This window comes from Elephantulus edwardii, unplaced genomic scaffold (genome assembly GCF_000299155.1).
Source record: "Elephantulus edwardii isolate Elephantulus edwardi_28Jun2011 unplaced genomic scaffold, EleEdw1.0 scaffold00036, whole genome shotgun sequence".
Classification (NCBI taxonomy): Eukaryota; Metazoa; Chordata; class Mammalia; order Macroscelidea; family Macroscelididae; genus Elephantulus; species Elephantulus edwardii.
In genome coordinates this window covers 15,957,368-15,971,478 of record NW_006399786.1, presented here as the reverse complement: position 1 = coordinate 15,971,478, position 14,111 = coordinate 15,957,368, and the positions used below count along the sequence as shown (strand labels likewise).

The 14,111-nt window shown below is 38.5% G+C and overlaps 1 protein-coding gene across 1 annotated transcript in view; it reads left to right on the top strand.

Annotated features, from left to right (window-relative positions):
* NDUFAF6 (NADH dehydrogenase (ubiquinone) complex I, assembly factor 6) overlaps positions 1 to 14,111 on the top strand; it is a 37,671-nt gene that overhangs the window by 9,960 nt on the left and 13,600 nt on the right. The window contains exons 3-7 of the mRNA XM_006884576.1: positions 4,379 to 4,501; positions 8,393 to 8,449; positions 11,680 to 11,782; positions 12,820 to 12,953; positions 14,018 to 14,111. The exon at positions 14,018 to 14,111 is cut by the window's right edge and continues 3 nt beyond it. Of these exons, the coding sequence (XP_006884638.1) occupies positions 4,379 to 4,501; positions 8,393 to 8,449; positions 11,680 to 11,782; positions 12,820 to 12,953; positions 14,018 to 14,111 (511 nt within the window). The remainder of the gene's footprint in view (positions 1 to 4,378; positions 4,502 to 8,392; positions 8,450 to 11,679; positions 11,783 to 12,819; positions 12,954 to 14,017) is intronic.

Genomic DNA, 14,111 nt, shown 5'->3' with positions numbered 1-14,111 from the left:
TGAATGAATGGAATCCCAAAATCTCTGTAGATGTTCATTGAAATGAAAAATAAACAACCTAAATTTAAAAAAAAATTTTTTTTAGTGCAATTTTAGTTTTACAGAAAAAGTTAGCAGAAAGTATAGATTCCCAATACAGTTTGTGTATTAGCAGCAGCTTGTTTTAATGCAATTGTTATGATTGTTGAACCAGGTTAACTAAAGTGTATAGTTCCCATTAGAATTCATTCTTTGTGTTAGTTTATGCTATATGCATGATGTCATGTATCCACTACTAAAAGTGGCATGCAAAATAGATTAATTCTCCTAAAAATCCTCTGTATCCCATCTATTCACATTTTCCCTACCCTCTTCCCCTTAAAAATCCTTGGCAACCCCTAGTATTCTTACTGTCTCTATTGTTTTACTTTTCCTAGAATGTCATAGTTGGAGTCATTATGTAGCATTTTCAGATAGACTTCTTAGGCTTACGTCTACAGTTCAGGTTCCTTTGTGCCTTTTCATCTTGATTTGATAGTTTGTTTCTTTTTATCTCTATTTAATACTTCATTGACACAGTAACTATTACAGTGGGCTCAAGCATGTCAGAGATTGTGAGGATGGCACAGGATGGGGCAAGGTTCCAATCTTTTTGGTCACCAAGTTGCTGTGAGTCCTAGTCAACTCTATGGCACCTAACAATAGCAACAATAATAGCATTTCATTGTATGGATATACCTACAGTGTTTTTCCAGTCACCTATTGAGATGTTAAATGAAGTATTGAAGAAAGAGGAAATATAACACTTTGACGACTAAACTGTACCTGACCCAAGCCATGATTCAGTTGCCTCATATGCAGGTAGAAGCTGGACAATGAACAGAAGACCAAAGCATAATTGAAGCCTTTGAATTATGATGTTGGAGAAGAATAATATATAGTGAGGCAACAAAAGAACAATTCTGTCTTGGAAGAAGTGCAGTCAGAATGCTCTTTGGAAGTAAGGATGATGAGACTCTGACACTTTGGACATATTATCCAAAGAGACTAGTCCCTGGAGAAGGACATGCTTGGTAAAGTGGAAGGTCAGTGAAAAAGAACATCCTCAATGCAATGATCTTCCCTCTCATGTAGTAGCTGTAACAGTAGGCTCAAGTATAGCACCAGTTGTGAGGATGGCACCAGAACAAGCCTGATTTTTCTGTTATACCTACAGTTGCTATGAGCTGGGAACAACTCAGTAACACCCCAAAACAACACTGAGTGACATGGTTACTTTAAATCTTAGCAGCTCTTGATTGAGCTGCTGTGTGTGGACATGTTTTCAATTCATTTGGATAAATACCTAAGGACGGCATTGCTGGATCTTATGTTTGGTTGTGTAAGAAACTACCAACCTGTCTTCCAAAGTAAGTATACTAGTCAAATGAGCAAGGTGGCAAGAGGATGACTGAGTCTTGCTTCTGTTAACCCCACAAAGGGGAGCTAATTCTCATCAGCAACATTCATAGTAGCAAACTAATTCCCATATTGTCAAACATGCCCCGTGTGCTCCTGCACTACTTTCTAGTAGTTCTAACACCAATCTTACTATTCTGCTGGGTCCGGAATTCATTGCAATGATTACACAGACTGTGCAGAATCATATTCATTGTTACAGAGTTTATTGGAGAATAGGCTGTAATTCAGGTTGGCAGCGGGACACAATCCCTCAGTTCAGAGAGCTTCTCAGGCGGGGTCTTGGGTCCTTTGACCTTCAGCCTCATAGCTTAGCTCAGTGTTGCAGAGTCCCTTACTCCTTCCAGTTATGTTGTTTTCCTTCAGGCCTCCAGTAAGTTTGGATGAAGATTAACTTTTCTTTTGCTAAAAATATACACAGTAAAACATACAACTCTTCAGTGCTTTTACATGTACAACTCAGCAACATTGGTTATGTTGTTGTTAGGTGCTGTACAACTCATAGTCACCCTATGAAGAACATATGTGAACCCTGTCCCAAGATGGAGATATACAATTTTATCCTTTTTTACTTGTAAACTCTGTTGTAACATATTAAGTCAATATAGCTATAAAGAGTTACTACATTGAATTATTTTTTATTTCCTATAGACAATTCTGTAAATGACTAAAAGTCTGTTTTTAATAAGTAGAACTTAAGATTTCCCCCAGAATTCTCAGTCATTGTAAAAATATCTTGCCACATCTTTGCACACACATTCAACAAGTAATGATTGTGTGTCTAAAATGTGTTAGGTATTGTTTTAGGTCCTGAGGATGTACTATTGAATCAAATGTACAAAGTCACTGCACTTAAGGACCAAATAAACATATTACCTGTGTACTGTATCAGAAAGTATTGTGTAGAAAAAGAAAGCAGGATAAGGAGATAGAAAGGGGAGGGTATTTTAGTGGGGTCCCTTGATTCATTGCTGTTGAGTTGGAAACTACTATAGTTGACTCTCCAGTAGATTTTCTGAGACCATATATCTCCTCAATGGGAGGAGATTGTCCATCTTTCTCCTGCAGAGTTGCTCATGAATTTGAATTGCCAGAGAGATGCCACCATTGGGTCAACAGGACAGACTGAGGTTCAAGTGATGTCAAAGAACAGAAGGCCATTGTGACTGCAGCAGAGGGAGATGCTGGGAGCCTGGGCTAGAGGTAGCAGTGAGTCAGGTCAAGTTTTAGAGACTAGTACATATACTATGGCTTTTACTCTAAGTCATTGGAAGGTTTTGAACAGATCAGGGCATCATTTCTGGGTGTATCTGAAAAGAGTTATTCTTGACAGTTTATTGAAAATGGACCAAACACCATTGTGATATGATTACCAAAGTAACAATATTGTGGTATTATGACTCTTAAGAATGGCTTTTGTAGCCATTTCTTTATCCCTTTGGTGGCATGGTCTCCAGCTACCCCAGCTGTGGGCCCATGGTTCCGTTTGCTCATCACCATCTACATTATCAACAGCTGTGGGACCAACATAAGAAAGTGAGCTGCCACACTTGTGGAGAGTCTATGGTGAGGCATAGCCTAACGGAGTCCTGAAGATGGAGTCAGAAGAGCTGACTTGGAACTACTATGAGATGAAGCTCACAGGACAGTTGAGGAAACCAAAGGGTTGTTTGTTTTGCTGGACTGAACCTGGACTTAATCTATGTTCTTTGACATCACTTGATGCCTTAATAACCCCCCAACTCTGAGCCAATTTGTAATGTATATCATACCCTGTGATTAGTAGAAATAGGGATAGGTGCAAGGGTGTGGGGGACTATGTCATAGCAAGGGATCAGTTTTATATACTAGATGCTATTGATACAGTTCTCCTTTATAAAATTAATTGTAGAAGACTCAGCCACACCCACATTATTTCTCCTTTTACAGATATATATATATATATATATACACACTGCTTACCATTCCTGTTATTATTTTGCTTTGCTGCTTTACAATTCATTCTGTATATATGTGCACACACATACTTTTTAAAGAAATAATTTTGGTTTTCTTACTGAAGGCATAGTCTTTGTCCCTAAAAACATTAAGTGTGCCACAGTACTGTCATCAGTTTGGGGAAAAGTTGATAAATGGTTAGTTCCTTGTTTCTTCTAAACAATCTCTGGCTCTGTTTTCTAGTTTTGTTTTCAGACTTGAAAATACATTGGCAGTCAGTATCTTAAGGATTTTTTTTTTAATCTTTCACTTATTTTTTTAAATGTTTTTATTATGGAGAATTTCAATTATGTATAAAAAAATAGAGAAATCCAAATATCCATTACTCTGCCTCAACTGTTAATAATTTGGCAGTCTTATTTTATCTCTCTCTCTTGTCAACCCACCCTCGTCCTCAAGTTATTTTGAAGTAAATGATACATTTTCCCATTTGTAAATATTTTTGTATGTGCTCTAAAGGATAACTCCCACATAATCAAAAGATGTTGAAAAATTAACAGTCATCCCCTAATATTATTAATACCTGGTGTTCTGATTTTCCCAATCGTGTATGTCTCTCTTTAGCTCTTTCTAGTTTTAACAGTTTGTTCGAAATACAATTCCAATAAAGTCAGTGTTATGACAGCTTGGCATAGCTCTTAAATCTCTTCTAATCCAAATATTTTCCTTCTGTTTCTCTCCCCACCCCCAGTTTGTTTATAGGCTAATTCCTCCTACTTTGAATGTAAATCTTAGAAATACTTGTAACTCAGCACCAAGTAATTTGCAGCTTTTCCTTGGGAGTAATAGTGGCGATAATTATTTAACTGATATAACGGGAGGAAAAATCAAACCAAATCTGTTAAACTAAACATAGTTTTTGGCTGAAAGTTTAAGACTGTGCAGAGACACAACAGGAGACTGTGAAGAGTGCACTTATTACCTTTTTTTAAACTGTTTACAGGTTAAGGATTCAATCTCTGAGAAAACAATTGGACTGATGCGAATGCAGTTTTGGAAAAACACTGTGGAAGACATTTACCGTGACAACCCTCCACAGCAGCCTGTGGCCATTGAATTGTGGAAGGTAAACAGAAAAATGACTATTTTTAATTTGTAAGAATGTGCCTTCAGCATACTGTTTAATGGCTATAAGTGGGATACTAGCGATAAGGAAGCTATCCTGAAATTACTCTTAAATTCATGTAATGTTCAGAGCTATGTGAGTTTTGATGGGGAAATTAAAATCCATCCATTGGTAATCTGAGCAAGTCTTTGGTGCATTTCTTTGCTAAAGGGGAAAGGAGAGGAATCTAGTCTTTTTGTATTAGAAATTATTTCTTTTCTTCACATTTGGATACAGAATTTAAACCTTCAAGTTTTGATGCAATGCCAAGTAAATTTTCTGTTCTATCTGCACAGCAACAACTCCTTTCTACCAGTGTGTTAGTTCAGACTGTGGATTCTTAGAACAACATGTATTCATCTTTTCAGATTCCCTCATATGGTTTGATGGAATTCCTACTTTTTGATCAGTTTTGGGTATTAAAAAAATGGAAACCTGTATACCAGAGTTGTTTTTATTGGTTTGTTAGTGTTTTGTTTTTATTTTTAAGAATTGTACATGTGGGAAACAGTTTTATGTTAATTTAGCTATATAGACCATTCATAGAAAATTATGCATGATTTACATGTTATATGACTGAAAAAAGGAAAATGGATACCTTTCATCATTAATCTTCCTATTATTTGAGAATGTCATAGATGATTGCATATTGGACTATGACAGGCCTAATGCACATTTCCTTTTCAGAACAAAACTCTTTACTGTCAAGTCCAAACCAACTCATAGCTGATCCTCCACTGGGTTTCCAAGACTGTAAATCATGGAAGAGGAGATTGCCCATCTTTCTTCCTCAGAGTCAGGGGTGGATTCCAACCATCAGTCAGACAGCAGTGCAGCTCCCTATGGACTAGGCGATAGAACTCTGTCTTTCAGAATAGGAATTTGACTATTCATTTATCAGATATCTACTAAATAACTTTATGTGCCAGGAATTGTCCTTAATAATAGGATTACAAAAATCAAACTTTCTCTCTCCCCAGACCCTCACCACACATACATATGCATGTACACTTGTGATTATAAAAATTAAACTTCAGCCATTTGTTCTGTGGTCCTAGTATTTAGAGCGCAGTGGCCAGACTGCTTTCCTGCCATGGATCCCCTCAACTCTGCTGCTATCCGCAGTGCAGAGTTGGGCCATCTCGCCCTGCTGAGCTCACCCCGGCTACCTGAAGACATGTCTGAGACTTTGGCTGCCCCACGTCTGCCTCGGTTTTCACTATATTCTGCGACCATATGTACAACAGCTTTGAACCCCATTGCCCCAGTTACTGTATTAGTCCGTGTCATCAAGGTCCTTCTCTCTTGCACTGTCCATCCACCCTTCAAGCATGATGTCTTGCTCCAGTGACCAGTCTCTCCTGGCCACATGCCCAACTATGTGAGACACAGCTTAAAATCCTAGCCTCCAAGGAGAAACTTGGTTTCACCCTCTCCAAGACAGACCTATTTGTCTTCTTTGTGGACCATGGCATATTAAGACTCTTCTCCAGCACCACAACTCAAAAGCTTTGATTGTTCTTGTATTATCCATCCCTAGTCATTTCCAGCTTTCTGATACATAGCAAGGAACTGCGAAAACTATGGCCTGCATTAGGCACACCTTACTCTCTAGACTGACATCATTGTTTTCAGTACTCTGTAGAAGTCCCTGATAGCATATTTTCCCAATAGTTTGGCTTTTATTTCATGACCGCTGGTGCTAAGAGAGTTGATTGTGGAGCTGAGCTGTAACAACTGTTAACCTCAATCTCAGCACCCTGGGTGCAGCCTATGGCACCTTCCAAAGGGCATAGACCACGCAGCCCTGGTGGTTAAGAGGCCGGAGCTGATCAGGAAGTCCATCCTCCCCGTGGTCGTGGCCAGCAGCATTGCCATCTGCAGCCTGGCGGTGGCCGTTCTCATCACCAAGCCGGGGAATGACTACATGGCCCCCCAGGAGAACTTCCTGCTGGGCGCCGGCCTGCGCCTGAGGCGTGGGGGACACTGGCATGTGGGACTCCTCGTCGGCTTGACTCTGATCCTTGTCTGCGCCGAGGTGCTCCGCATCGTGGCCCTCATCCTGTCCACAAAGGAGCCCCGCTTGGCAGCTCAGCAGCCACCGGATCCGATGTAAAGACCACCCTCCTCCTCCCAGAAGTGCAGCCTGACAGGCGCGGGGCCGCTGACCCTCGTACTTGGTCTTGGTGCCCACCGTCTGTTGCCCACCCACCCCTGACCCCGCCCCTGCCATTCCAGCCTCTTCCCAGAGGGCCAGGCCTGCTGCCCCAGAGCAGCCTGTGCTCAGTGATGAGTTAGACACGTCATTTCTTGCCTCACTGGATGCTATTTCGAAGAGATCTGCTTCTGCCCTGTTGATAGGTCTGTGAAGCAGCTCTGTCTCCCACTCTAGTAACCTTGGGTAGCGTGTGCATTGTGGGGTTCGTGTCTGCTGGGACTCATGTGGATGGAGCAGTGCGGGAGGCGGTGTGCAGGCCCCGCATGTCCACCAAAGTTCACACCTGTGACTGGAGCGAGGGCGAAGAAACCTCTCCCCCAGGCCACACACAGCCTTCTTTCTCCCTTGGAGCTGCTGGTGGATTGGAACTGCCAGGCCCCCCTGTGGCTGTCACCTCACCCGTACCCCCTGCCTGCGTCCTCCCTCTGTCGCTCAGCCTTTGGCCTCCAGAGCTCCCTTGTGTGCAAGTAGCACCAACTTTTACTTAACCATGTCCTCCAGCTCAGGGATCATCCCTTTTCCTAAGTAGTTTTTTTTTCTTTAGGAAGAAAACCCAACTCACTGGAACTGACTCCTAACCGACGCCCCAACAATTTTTAGAGGCAGTAAATCACAAGGGAAGAGACTGCCTGCCTTTCTCTGATGGAGCAGCTGGTGGCTTTGCACTGCCTGAGACGTGCCATCTTTAGGCTAGCAGCGACTTGCTGTGGACCACTCCACCCAACTCCCTTGTTTCATTAGAGGGGAATGGTATTCGAAACCAAGATTTGAATGCTAAGTGTGCCTTTTTCCTACTGAGTTTCCTTTGACTATCAAGGTAATAGTTTACTTGCAGATAGTTTTCAGTTATTTTCATTTTGAGAGAACCTTAGTTTCTAAAAATCTCTATGCTATGGAAATAAGTTATATAATGATATCATAGAAGAAGTATAAAAGTTGGGTTTATAACTGTTATTATGTCTGTTTTCAAAACAAAATCACAAAATTACTAAAACTATAAGGGAAAAAAACCCCTGAGATTAATGGATAAAGTACAACAACAAATAATATTTTTTCTACTAGTTTATTCACAAAATTCAAATACAAGTTTGAACAAATTCTTTGCATTTCCCCCACCCCCCCATCAAATTGTACAACCCAGTGATTAATCCCCCCTTTCCCCTGTACATCCACATCCCTCTGCTTCCAGCCTCTCCCACATTCCTGGATCCTTATACTCATTCTACAATAACGGTTTTATACAATATTTATCTTTATGAGACTGAGTTAGCTCACTTAGTATAATGTTCTCCAATCCCTCCCAAGTTATGTAATAACAAAGTTACTGTTGTACTGCATAGTGTTCCATCTTGTGAATGTACCATAATTTCTCAATCCATTCGTTTGTGGTTGGACATTTGGACAATAAATAATATTTTTAATGTAAAAATGTTTTCTGGGAACATTATCTTTTCCCCCCTGATATTTCTTTATATAGTTATCTATTATAATAGAATAATTAAAATAATATTTAACAAATATTAGTATTACTTCTGTATTTTATTTTTTATTCAGATCTGTATAAATGATTTTTTCAAAGTGTTATAAATACATATGCCACCCTTTTGTTTGTGTTCTTTTTTTTCCCTCTTCAGGCTGTCAAAACGCATAATCTGACTAAAAGATGGCTTACGAGAATCGTTGATGAAAGAGTAAGTTAGTTAATCGTGTACTCATTTTTTCTTTTTAATTTCTTAGACTAGTCCTTTAGGAAGGAAATATGAGTAGTAATATTTTGGAGTGAGAAAACTTAAATAACTCTGCTGTTTTGTCTATGCTCCATCTGTGCGTACCATCTGTTGATTACAGTTGCCCTCCACATACACCCACGCAGGCATACAAATGCACTTACACATTCTGTGTTTTGTTTTATTTTAATGAGAAGTTTCAAACATATAAAAGTAGAATGAATGATATACTTTTACATACTTACTGTCCAGCTTCAATTGTTAGCCACACGTATGTGATCTCTTCAGCTGTCAATAAGTCCCAGACATTCTATTTGAACTTTACATACATATGTATCTTGAAAAGATAAAAACTTTTTAAAAACATAACCATATATGTTTGTGATATTTAAAAAAGTAATACAGATTTCTTCATTATTGTGATTTCAAGGATCTGAGTAAAAATTTCTCTGAAGAAGATACGTAGAATAGTATGTGGTAAAAAGCTGCACTGCAATCCCAAAGGCATGTGGTTTGAATCCACTAGTTGCTCTGCTGGAGAAGGATGTGTGGCCTCCTCCCGTGCAATTTAATGCCTCTAAAAACCTGCTGGAGGGTCAGCTGTGGGTCACTTCCGACCCAATGGCACACAACAACAATGGATAAGAAGAAAAATCCATCCTCATTAGTCATTGGAGAAATGCAAAATGAACTCACAATGGTATATATCACAGTCACAAAGATGATGGTAACAAGTGTTGGTGAGGATCTGGAGCTATTGGTTCCCTCAAACACTACTGGTGTAGATGTCAAATGTTACAGCGATTCTGCCTGGCAGTTCTCAAACTATGTTTGAGCATAGTAAGCGTATTATCCAACAGTTCACTCCTACTTACATGCCCTAGAGAAATTAAAACATACCTGTACACAAAAACTGGTACATGGATGCTTAGAGCATTATCCATAATAACTAAAAAGTAGAAATAAATGTTTACATTCAGTGAATAGATTGACAAAACATTATTTAGTTGTACAGTGGAATTTTATTTAGCCATACAACAGGAATGTAGTGCTGTAAATGCTTGTAGATCCTTGTGGATAGGAAGTATTGTGTCATGGTGTCATCTTGTTTTTCCATGATGAATGATGATGCTGAACATCTTTGAAACCTTTGTGCTGAGCGAAAGAAGCCTGACATAGAAGCTACCTATTATATTATTCCATTTTATGAAATGTCTAGAATAGATAATTTCTAGAAATAAAGAAGATTAGTGGTTATTGGGAGGTGAGGAGTGGAGTGGTATAGTATGAGGGATGGATACAAAGTTTCTTTTTGAGGTGATGAAAATGTTGTAGATTTAGTTAAGGATAGTTACCCAACTTTGTGAATATACTGAATTAAAAAATTAATATTATGATTTATGAATTATGTCTCAATTTTTAAAAAAAGTTTAAAATGAAATTTTTCTCCCCCACAAGTGCACTACTGGTACCAGTTTCTTCTAATTTATTTTCTTCACTTTGACAATAATATCAATAAAGGTGGCTATATTCCTGGCACTCAGATTTACCTTTTGCTTAATATAGTGTGTACATGTAATCAGCCCTGTTACGTTGTAGGAATGGTATCTTTTGGGAAGAGACACTTATTCCCCTAAGGAGCTCTTAGTGGTGCAGTAGTTAAGCATGTGGCTGCTAACCAAAAAGGCGGTGCTAGGAACCCACTAGCCATGCCCTGAAGACTTACAGCGTGGAAACTCTATGGGATCGTTTCACTCAGCCAAATAGGGTCTTATGAATTGGACTTGATTTGATGGCAGTGGATTTGATTTTGAGATTTTTTTAACAAGTAATTTTAATAATTTTTCTCCTTTATCTACAACATGCTTTTCCTCATTAAAAGCATGGGCTGTTTAAAACAACTATGAGATATCATCTCACCCAGACAGAATAGCAAAATTTAACGAAACAGCAAACAACAAATGCTGGCAAGGTTGTGGAGAAACTGGAACCCTTATTCGCTGTTGGTGGGAATGTAAAATGGTGCAACCACTGTGGAAGGCAGTATGGTGCTTTCTCAAAAAGTTGCAAATAGAAATACCATTTGAGCCAGCAATTGCACTACTGGGAATATACCCCAAAGACACTGTAACTGACATCCAAACAGATATATGCACACCCATGTTGATTGCGGCTTTGTTCACAATAGCAAGGAGTTGGAAACAAACTAAGTGCCTATCAATAAATGAATGGCTAGAGAAGCTGTGGTATATTCACACAGTGGAATACTATGCTGCATTGAAAAACAAGGCACTCATGCAATATTATTCAAAATGGGTGACCCTGTAGGACATTATGCTGAGTGAGATATCTCAAGTCACAAAAGGACAAATACTGCATGGTGCCACTGTTTTAAAACTGGACTAACATCAGGGTTGGGGGGAGACTGAGAAAGATGGGTTAAATAATGTATGCTGCATTGAAACAGATGAGGGAGAAAACTGTTTAAAAGTGATATGTGATTAGGTATTTTTGTCATGACGCAAGTTCAGAGTGAAGGCTGCATAGTAGAGTGAACCTGAGGGGAAGGATTGTAAAACAATGAAAGAATTTTTCTTTTATTTTCCCAAGAGGGTAGTATACTAGGGGCAGGGTTGGGAGGGGAGAAAAGTGCAACAATGAATGAATGAATGGGAATCCAAAGTCTCTGTAAATTTTTACTGAAATTAATAAATTTAAATAAAACAAAACAATAACAACAACAAAAAGCATGGGCTGTAGATCCCAAATGGGTCCACCTGAATCCTACCATTTAGAGCTGTGTGACCTTGACATGTTGGGACCTGGGGGTTTCCTCGTCTACAAGATGGAAATAATACTAGTTCCTTATCTTCTAGGGTTACTGTTAAGGTTAAGATACTGTATAAAGTGTTCTAAGAATTCAGTAAAATCAGTTTCTTTTGATACTCTGAGCCTTCGAAAAAAATAAGCCAATCTTGTGCTCAAGGTAACTTGTACATTGAGATTATTCCATGAGTATTATTTTGAAAGATGATTTGTGAGTATTGACTATGTGCTACATGAACTATTTCATTCTGTACTAAACAATATATATTGAATAGTATTTTATTCATATGATTCCATTCTTGAGGGGAAAAAACATCTTTACCAAACACTGATAATTCAGACTTGATTTGCGTTTTGTTTGACTGAAGGAAAAGAATTTGGATGACAAAGCATACCATAATATCCAGGAACTGGAAACTTATGCTGAAAATACACAGAGCTCTCTTATTTACTTAACACTAGAAATATTGGGTAAGTTTCTTCTTATTTTATACTTCTTTATGCAAGATAATACCTTCAAGATTTCACTGTGTCATAGTTTGATAATTAGCTCAGAAAGCATTTATTGAAGTAGTTTTGCTTTTCTGTTTTCCTTGTACAATCAAGATTGCAGAGAAAGGAAATATGTATCTTTCTTTGGAGTAAAGACTAAAATACTCAGACACTTTAAAAAAATGTGTTACCTCCTGAGAATGCTGTAATTAAAAATCTGGTAATTGCAGGTGACCTGACTACATGTACAGTTTTTACTACAGCATCTGCTGAAATTTGGAAGGCCAGTTACCTGACGACTCCTCCTCTTCTTGTCAGTAAATTTCCCCATGTTAAAAATAAAAGTACTGAAGCATAAGAAAAAGTCACACTTCCAAAGGTTTTTGTAAGATTTTTTTTCCTTTTTTCTTTATGTGGCCCTTTTCCTCACCTGACTTTGTTCTGTTTTAATAAGGTCTAATAAGAGGAAATTATTTGGGCCAACAACAATACCTTCTCAATGAAAAGTAATATATCTTCATGTCAGCCTAAAAGAATAGTATAAATCCATTGGGTTGGGTTTCCCAGGCTGATTTCTCTGTATGCCTAGTGATGCGTTTGCCGTCACAGTGAATGGGAGAGCAAAACCATGAAGGGAGTGTTTGTTAAGCATATACTTAAAATGCTGTCATATGGCAATTGCACTGTGGAGAGAAATGGAAGGCTTATAATGTTTTTCCGTGATACTTGATTAACATTCCATATGTGTTCTCGGTGTGCTCTAGTCTGAGGAAAATTCCTTGATTTAAAACTTGAGGTTTCCAAACTTGTTGGTGGTAAATGCCATTGGTGGTAAATGGCCAACTTGTCCTTGTGCCAAATTTTTCTCTCATAGATCTTATTCTTAAGATACAAAACCTAGGGGAACCACCTCTTTTTACATGTGTAGGTGATTTCTTAATACTGTTTTGTTGATTTGCCATGCATCTGAAAAGAGTAGAGAAATCCTGTGCTTTATTTCGTTTCCAAAATCCTAGGCATAAAGGATGTTCATGCAGATCATGCCGCGAGTCACATTGGAAAAGCACAAGGCATTGTCACTTGTTTGAGGGCAACTCCCTATCATGGCAGCAGAAGAAAGGTGTTCCTCCCCATGGATATCTGTATGCTGGTAAAGCTGTCGTCTATACTTTCTAATAAGTTAGCTCATGAATACAGTGAGAATTATCCCTTGACTCATTAGTTCTTTCATGTAACTTCTTTGAAGCTAGTGTTAATTGTTTACAGCAGATGGTCTTCTCTTTTTTTGCTCCTGAGTTATCAAGTCAGAATTTTATCTATCAGTCCTTCTAGGGCTGTGGTGCAGCTATGACAAAGAAGATCCAGAGAATCTCATTTGATAGCACTTCATGGACGTTACTTCTGCCCCAGTAATTACAGAAATTATTCCTAATGTTCCTGTAAGCCTACTCCGTACATTCTTAAGGAGGAAGTATTCTATTAAAAACAATTTTGTTTATTAGAATTCAGATATTTTCCTGTGTGTATCTTAAATGAAATTCAATATTGTCTGTTCTTTTAAACTTCCTGTATGTTTGGCTTTTTGAGTATTTTTTTTTTGCCTATAGCCCTTGTTAACATCTTTAGTACATATTACTCCAAATCTGTCTCTCCATCAGTGTTGCATTACCCAGTAAGATAAGCACAGGCATGTTGTTGTTGATTGCCTTCAAGTTGAGCATGACTCATAGTGACCCTATGAACAAAAGGCCTGAAGCCCCTCTATAACTATTGACATTTATCAACGTTCATAGAGTTTCCAAGGACATGTTATTTAGGAAGTGAATGCCACTCCTGCTTTGCTTACTTAATAATCTCTAGTGAAATAGTTCACATTTTTTCACCATAGAAAAGATTCTTCTTTGAGGTATAATTGCCATTTGTCTCTTTCCTAACACTGCACCTTCCTACAGAATCAAAGCCCCTTTTCAAATTTACGGTCCCTGATAGGGATATAATATTCAGTTAAGCAAAGTAAGGCTAGATTTTCTTTATTAATCTGCCCCTGTTAGACACACACACACACACACTCTCTCTCTCTCTCTCACCCTATTATATTTCATACCTTTTTAAAAGCACAAAATCAGCATTATATTATATGTATCTTATTACAAAGAGATTACAAATTAGTTTTAAGTTTACTTTTACATTGCTAATGTGCATTTTCTTACATAGCATGGTGTTTCACAAGAGGATTTTCTACGGAGGAACAAAGACAAAAATGTGAGAGACGTCATATATGACATTGCCAGCCAGGCCCACTTACATC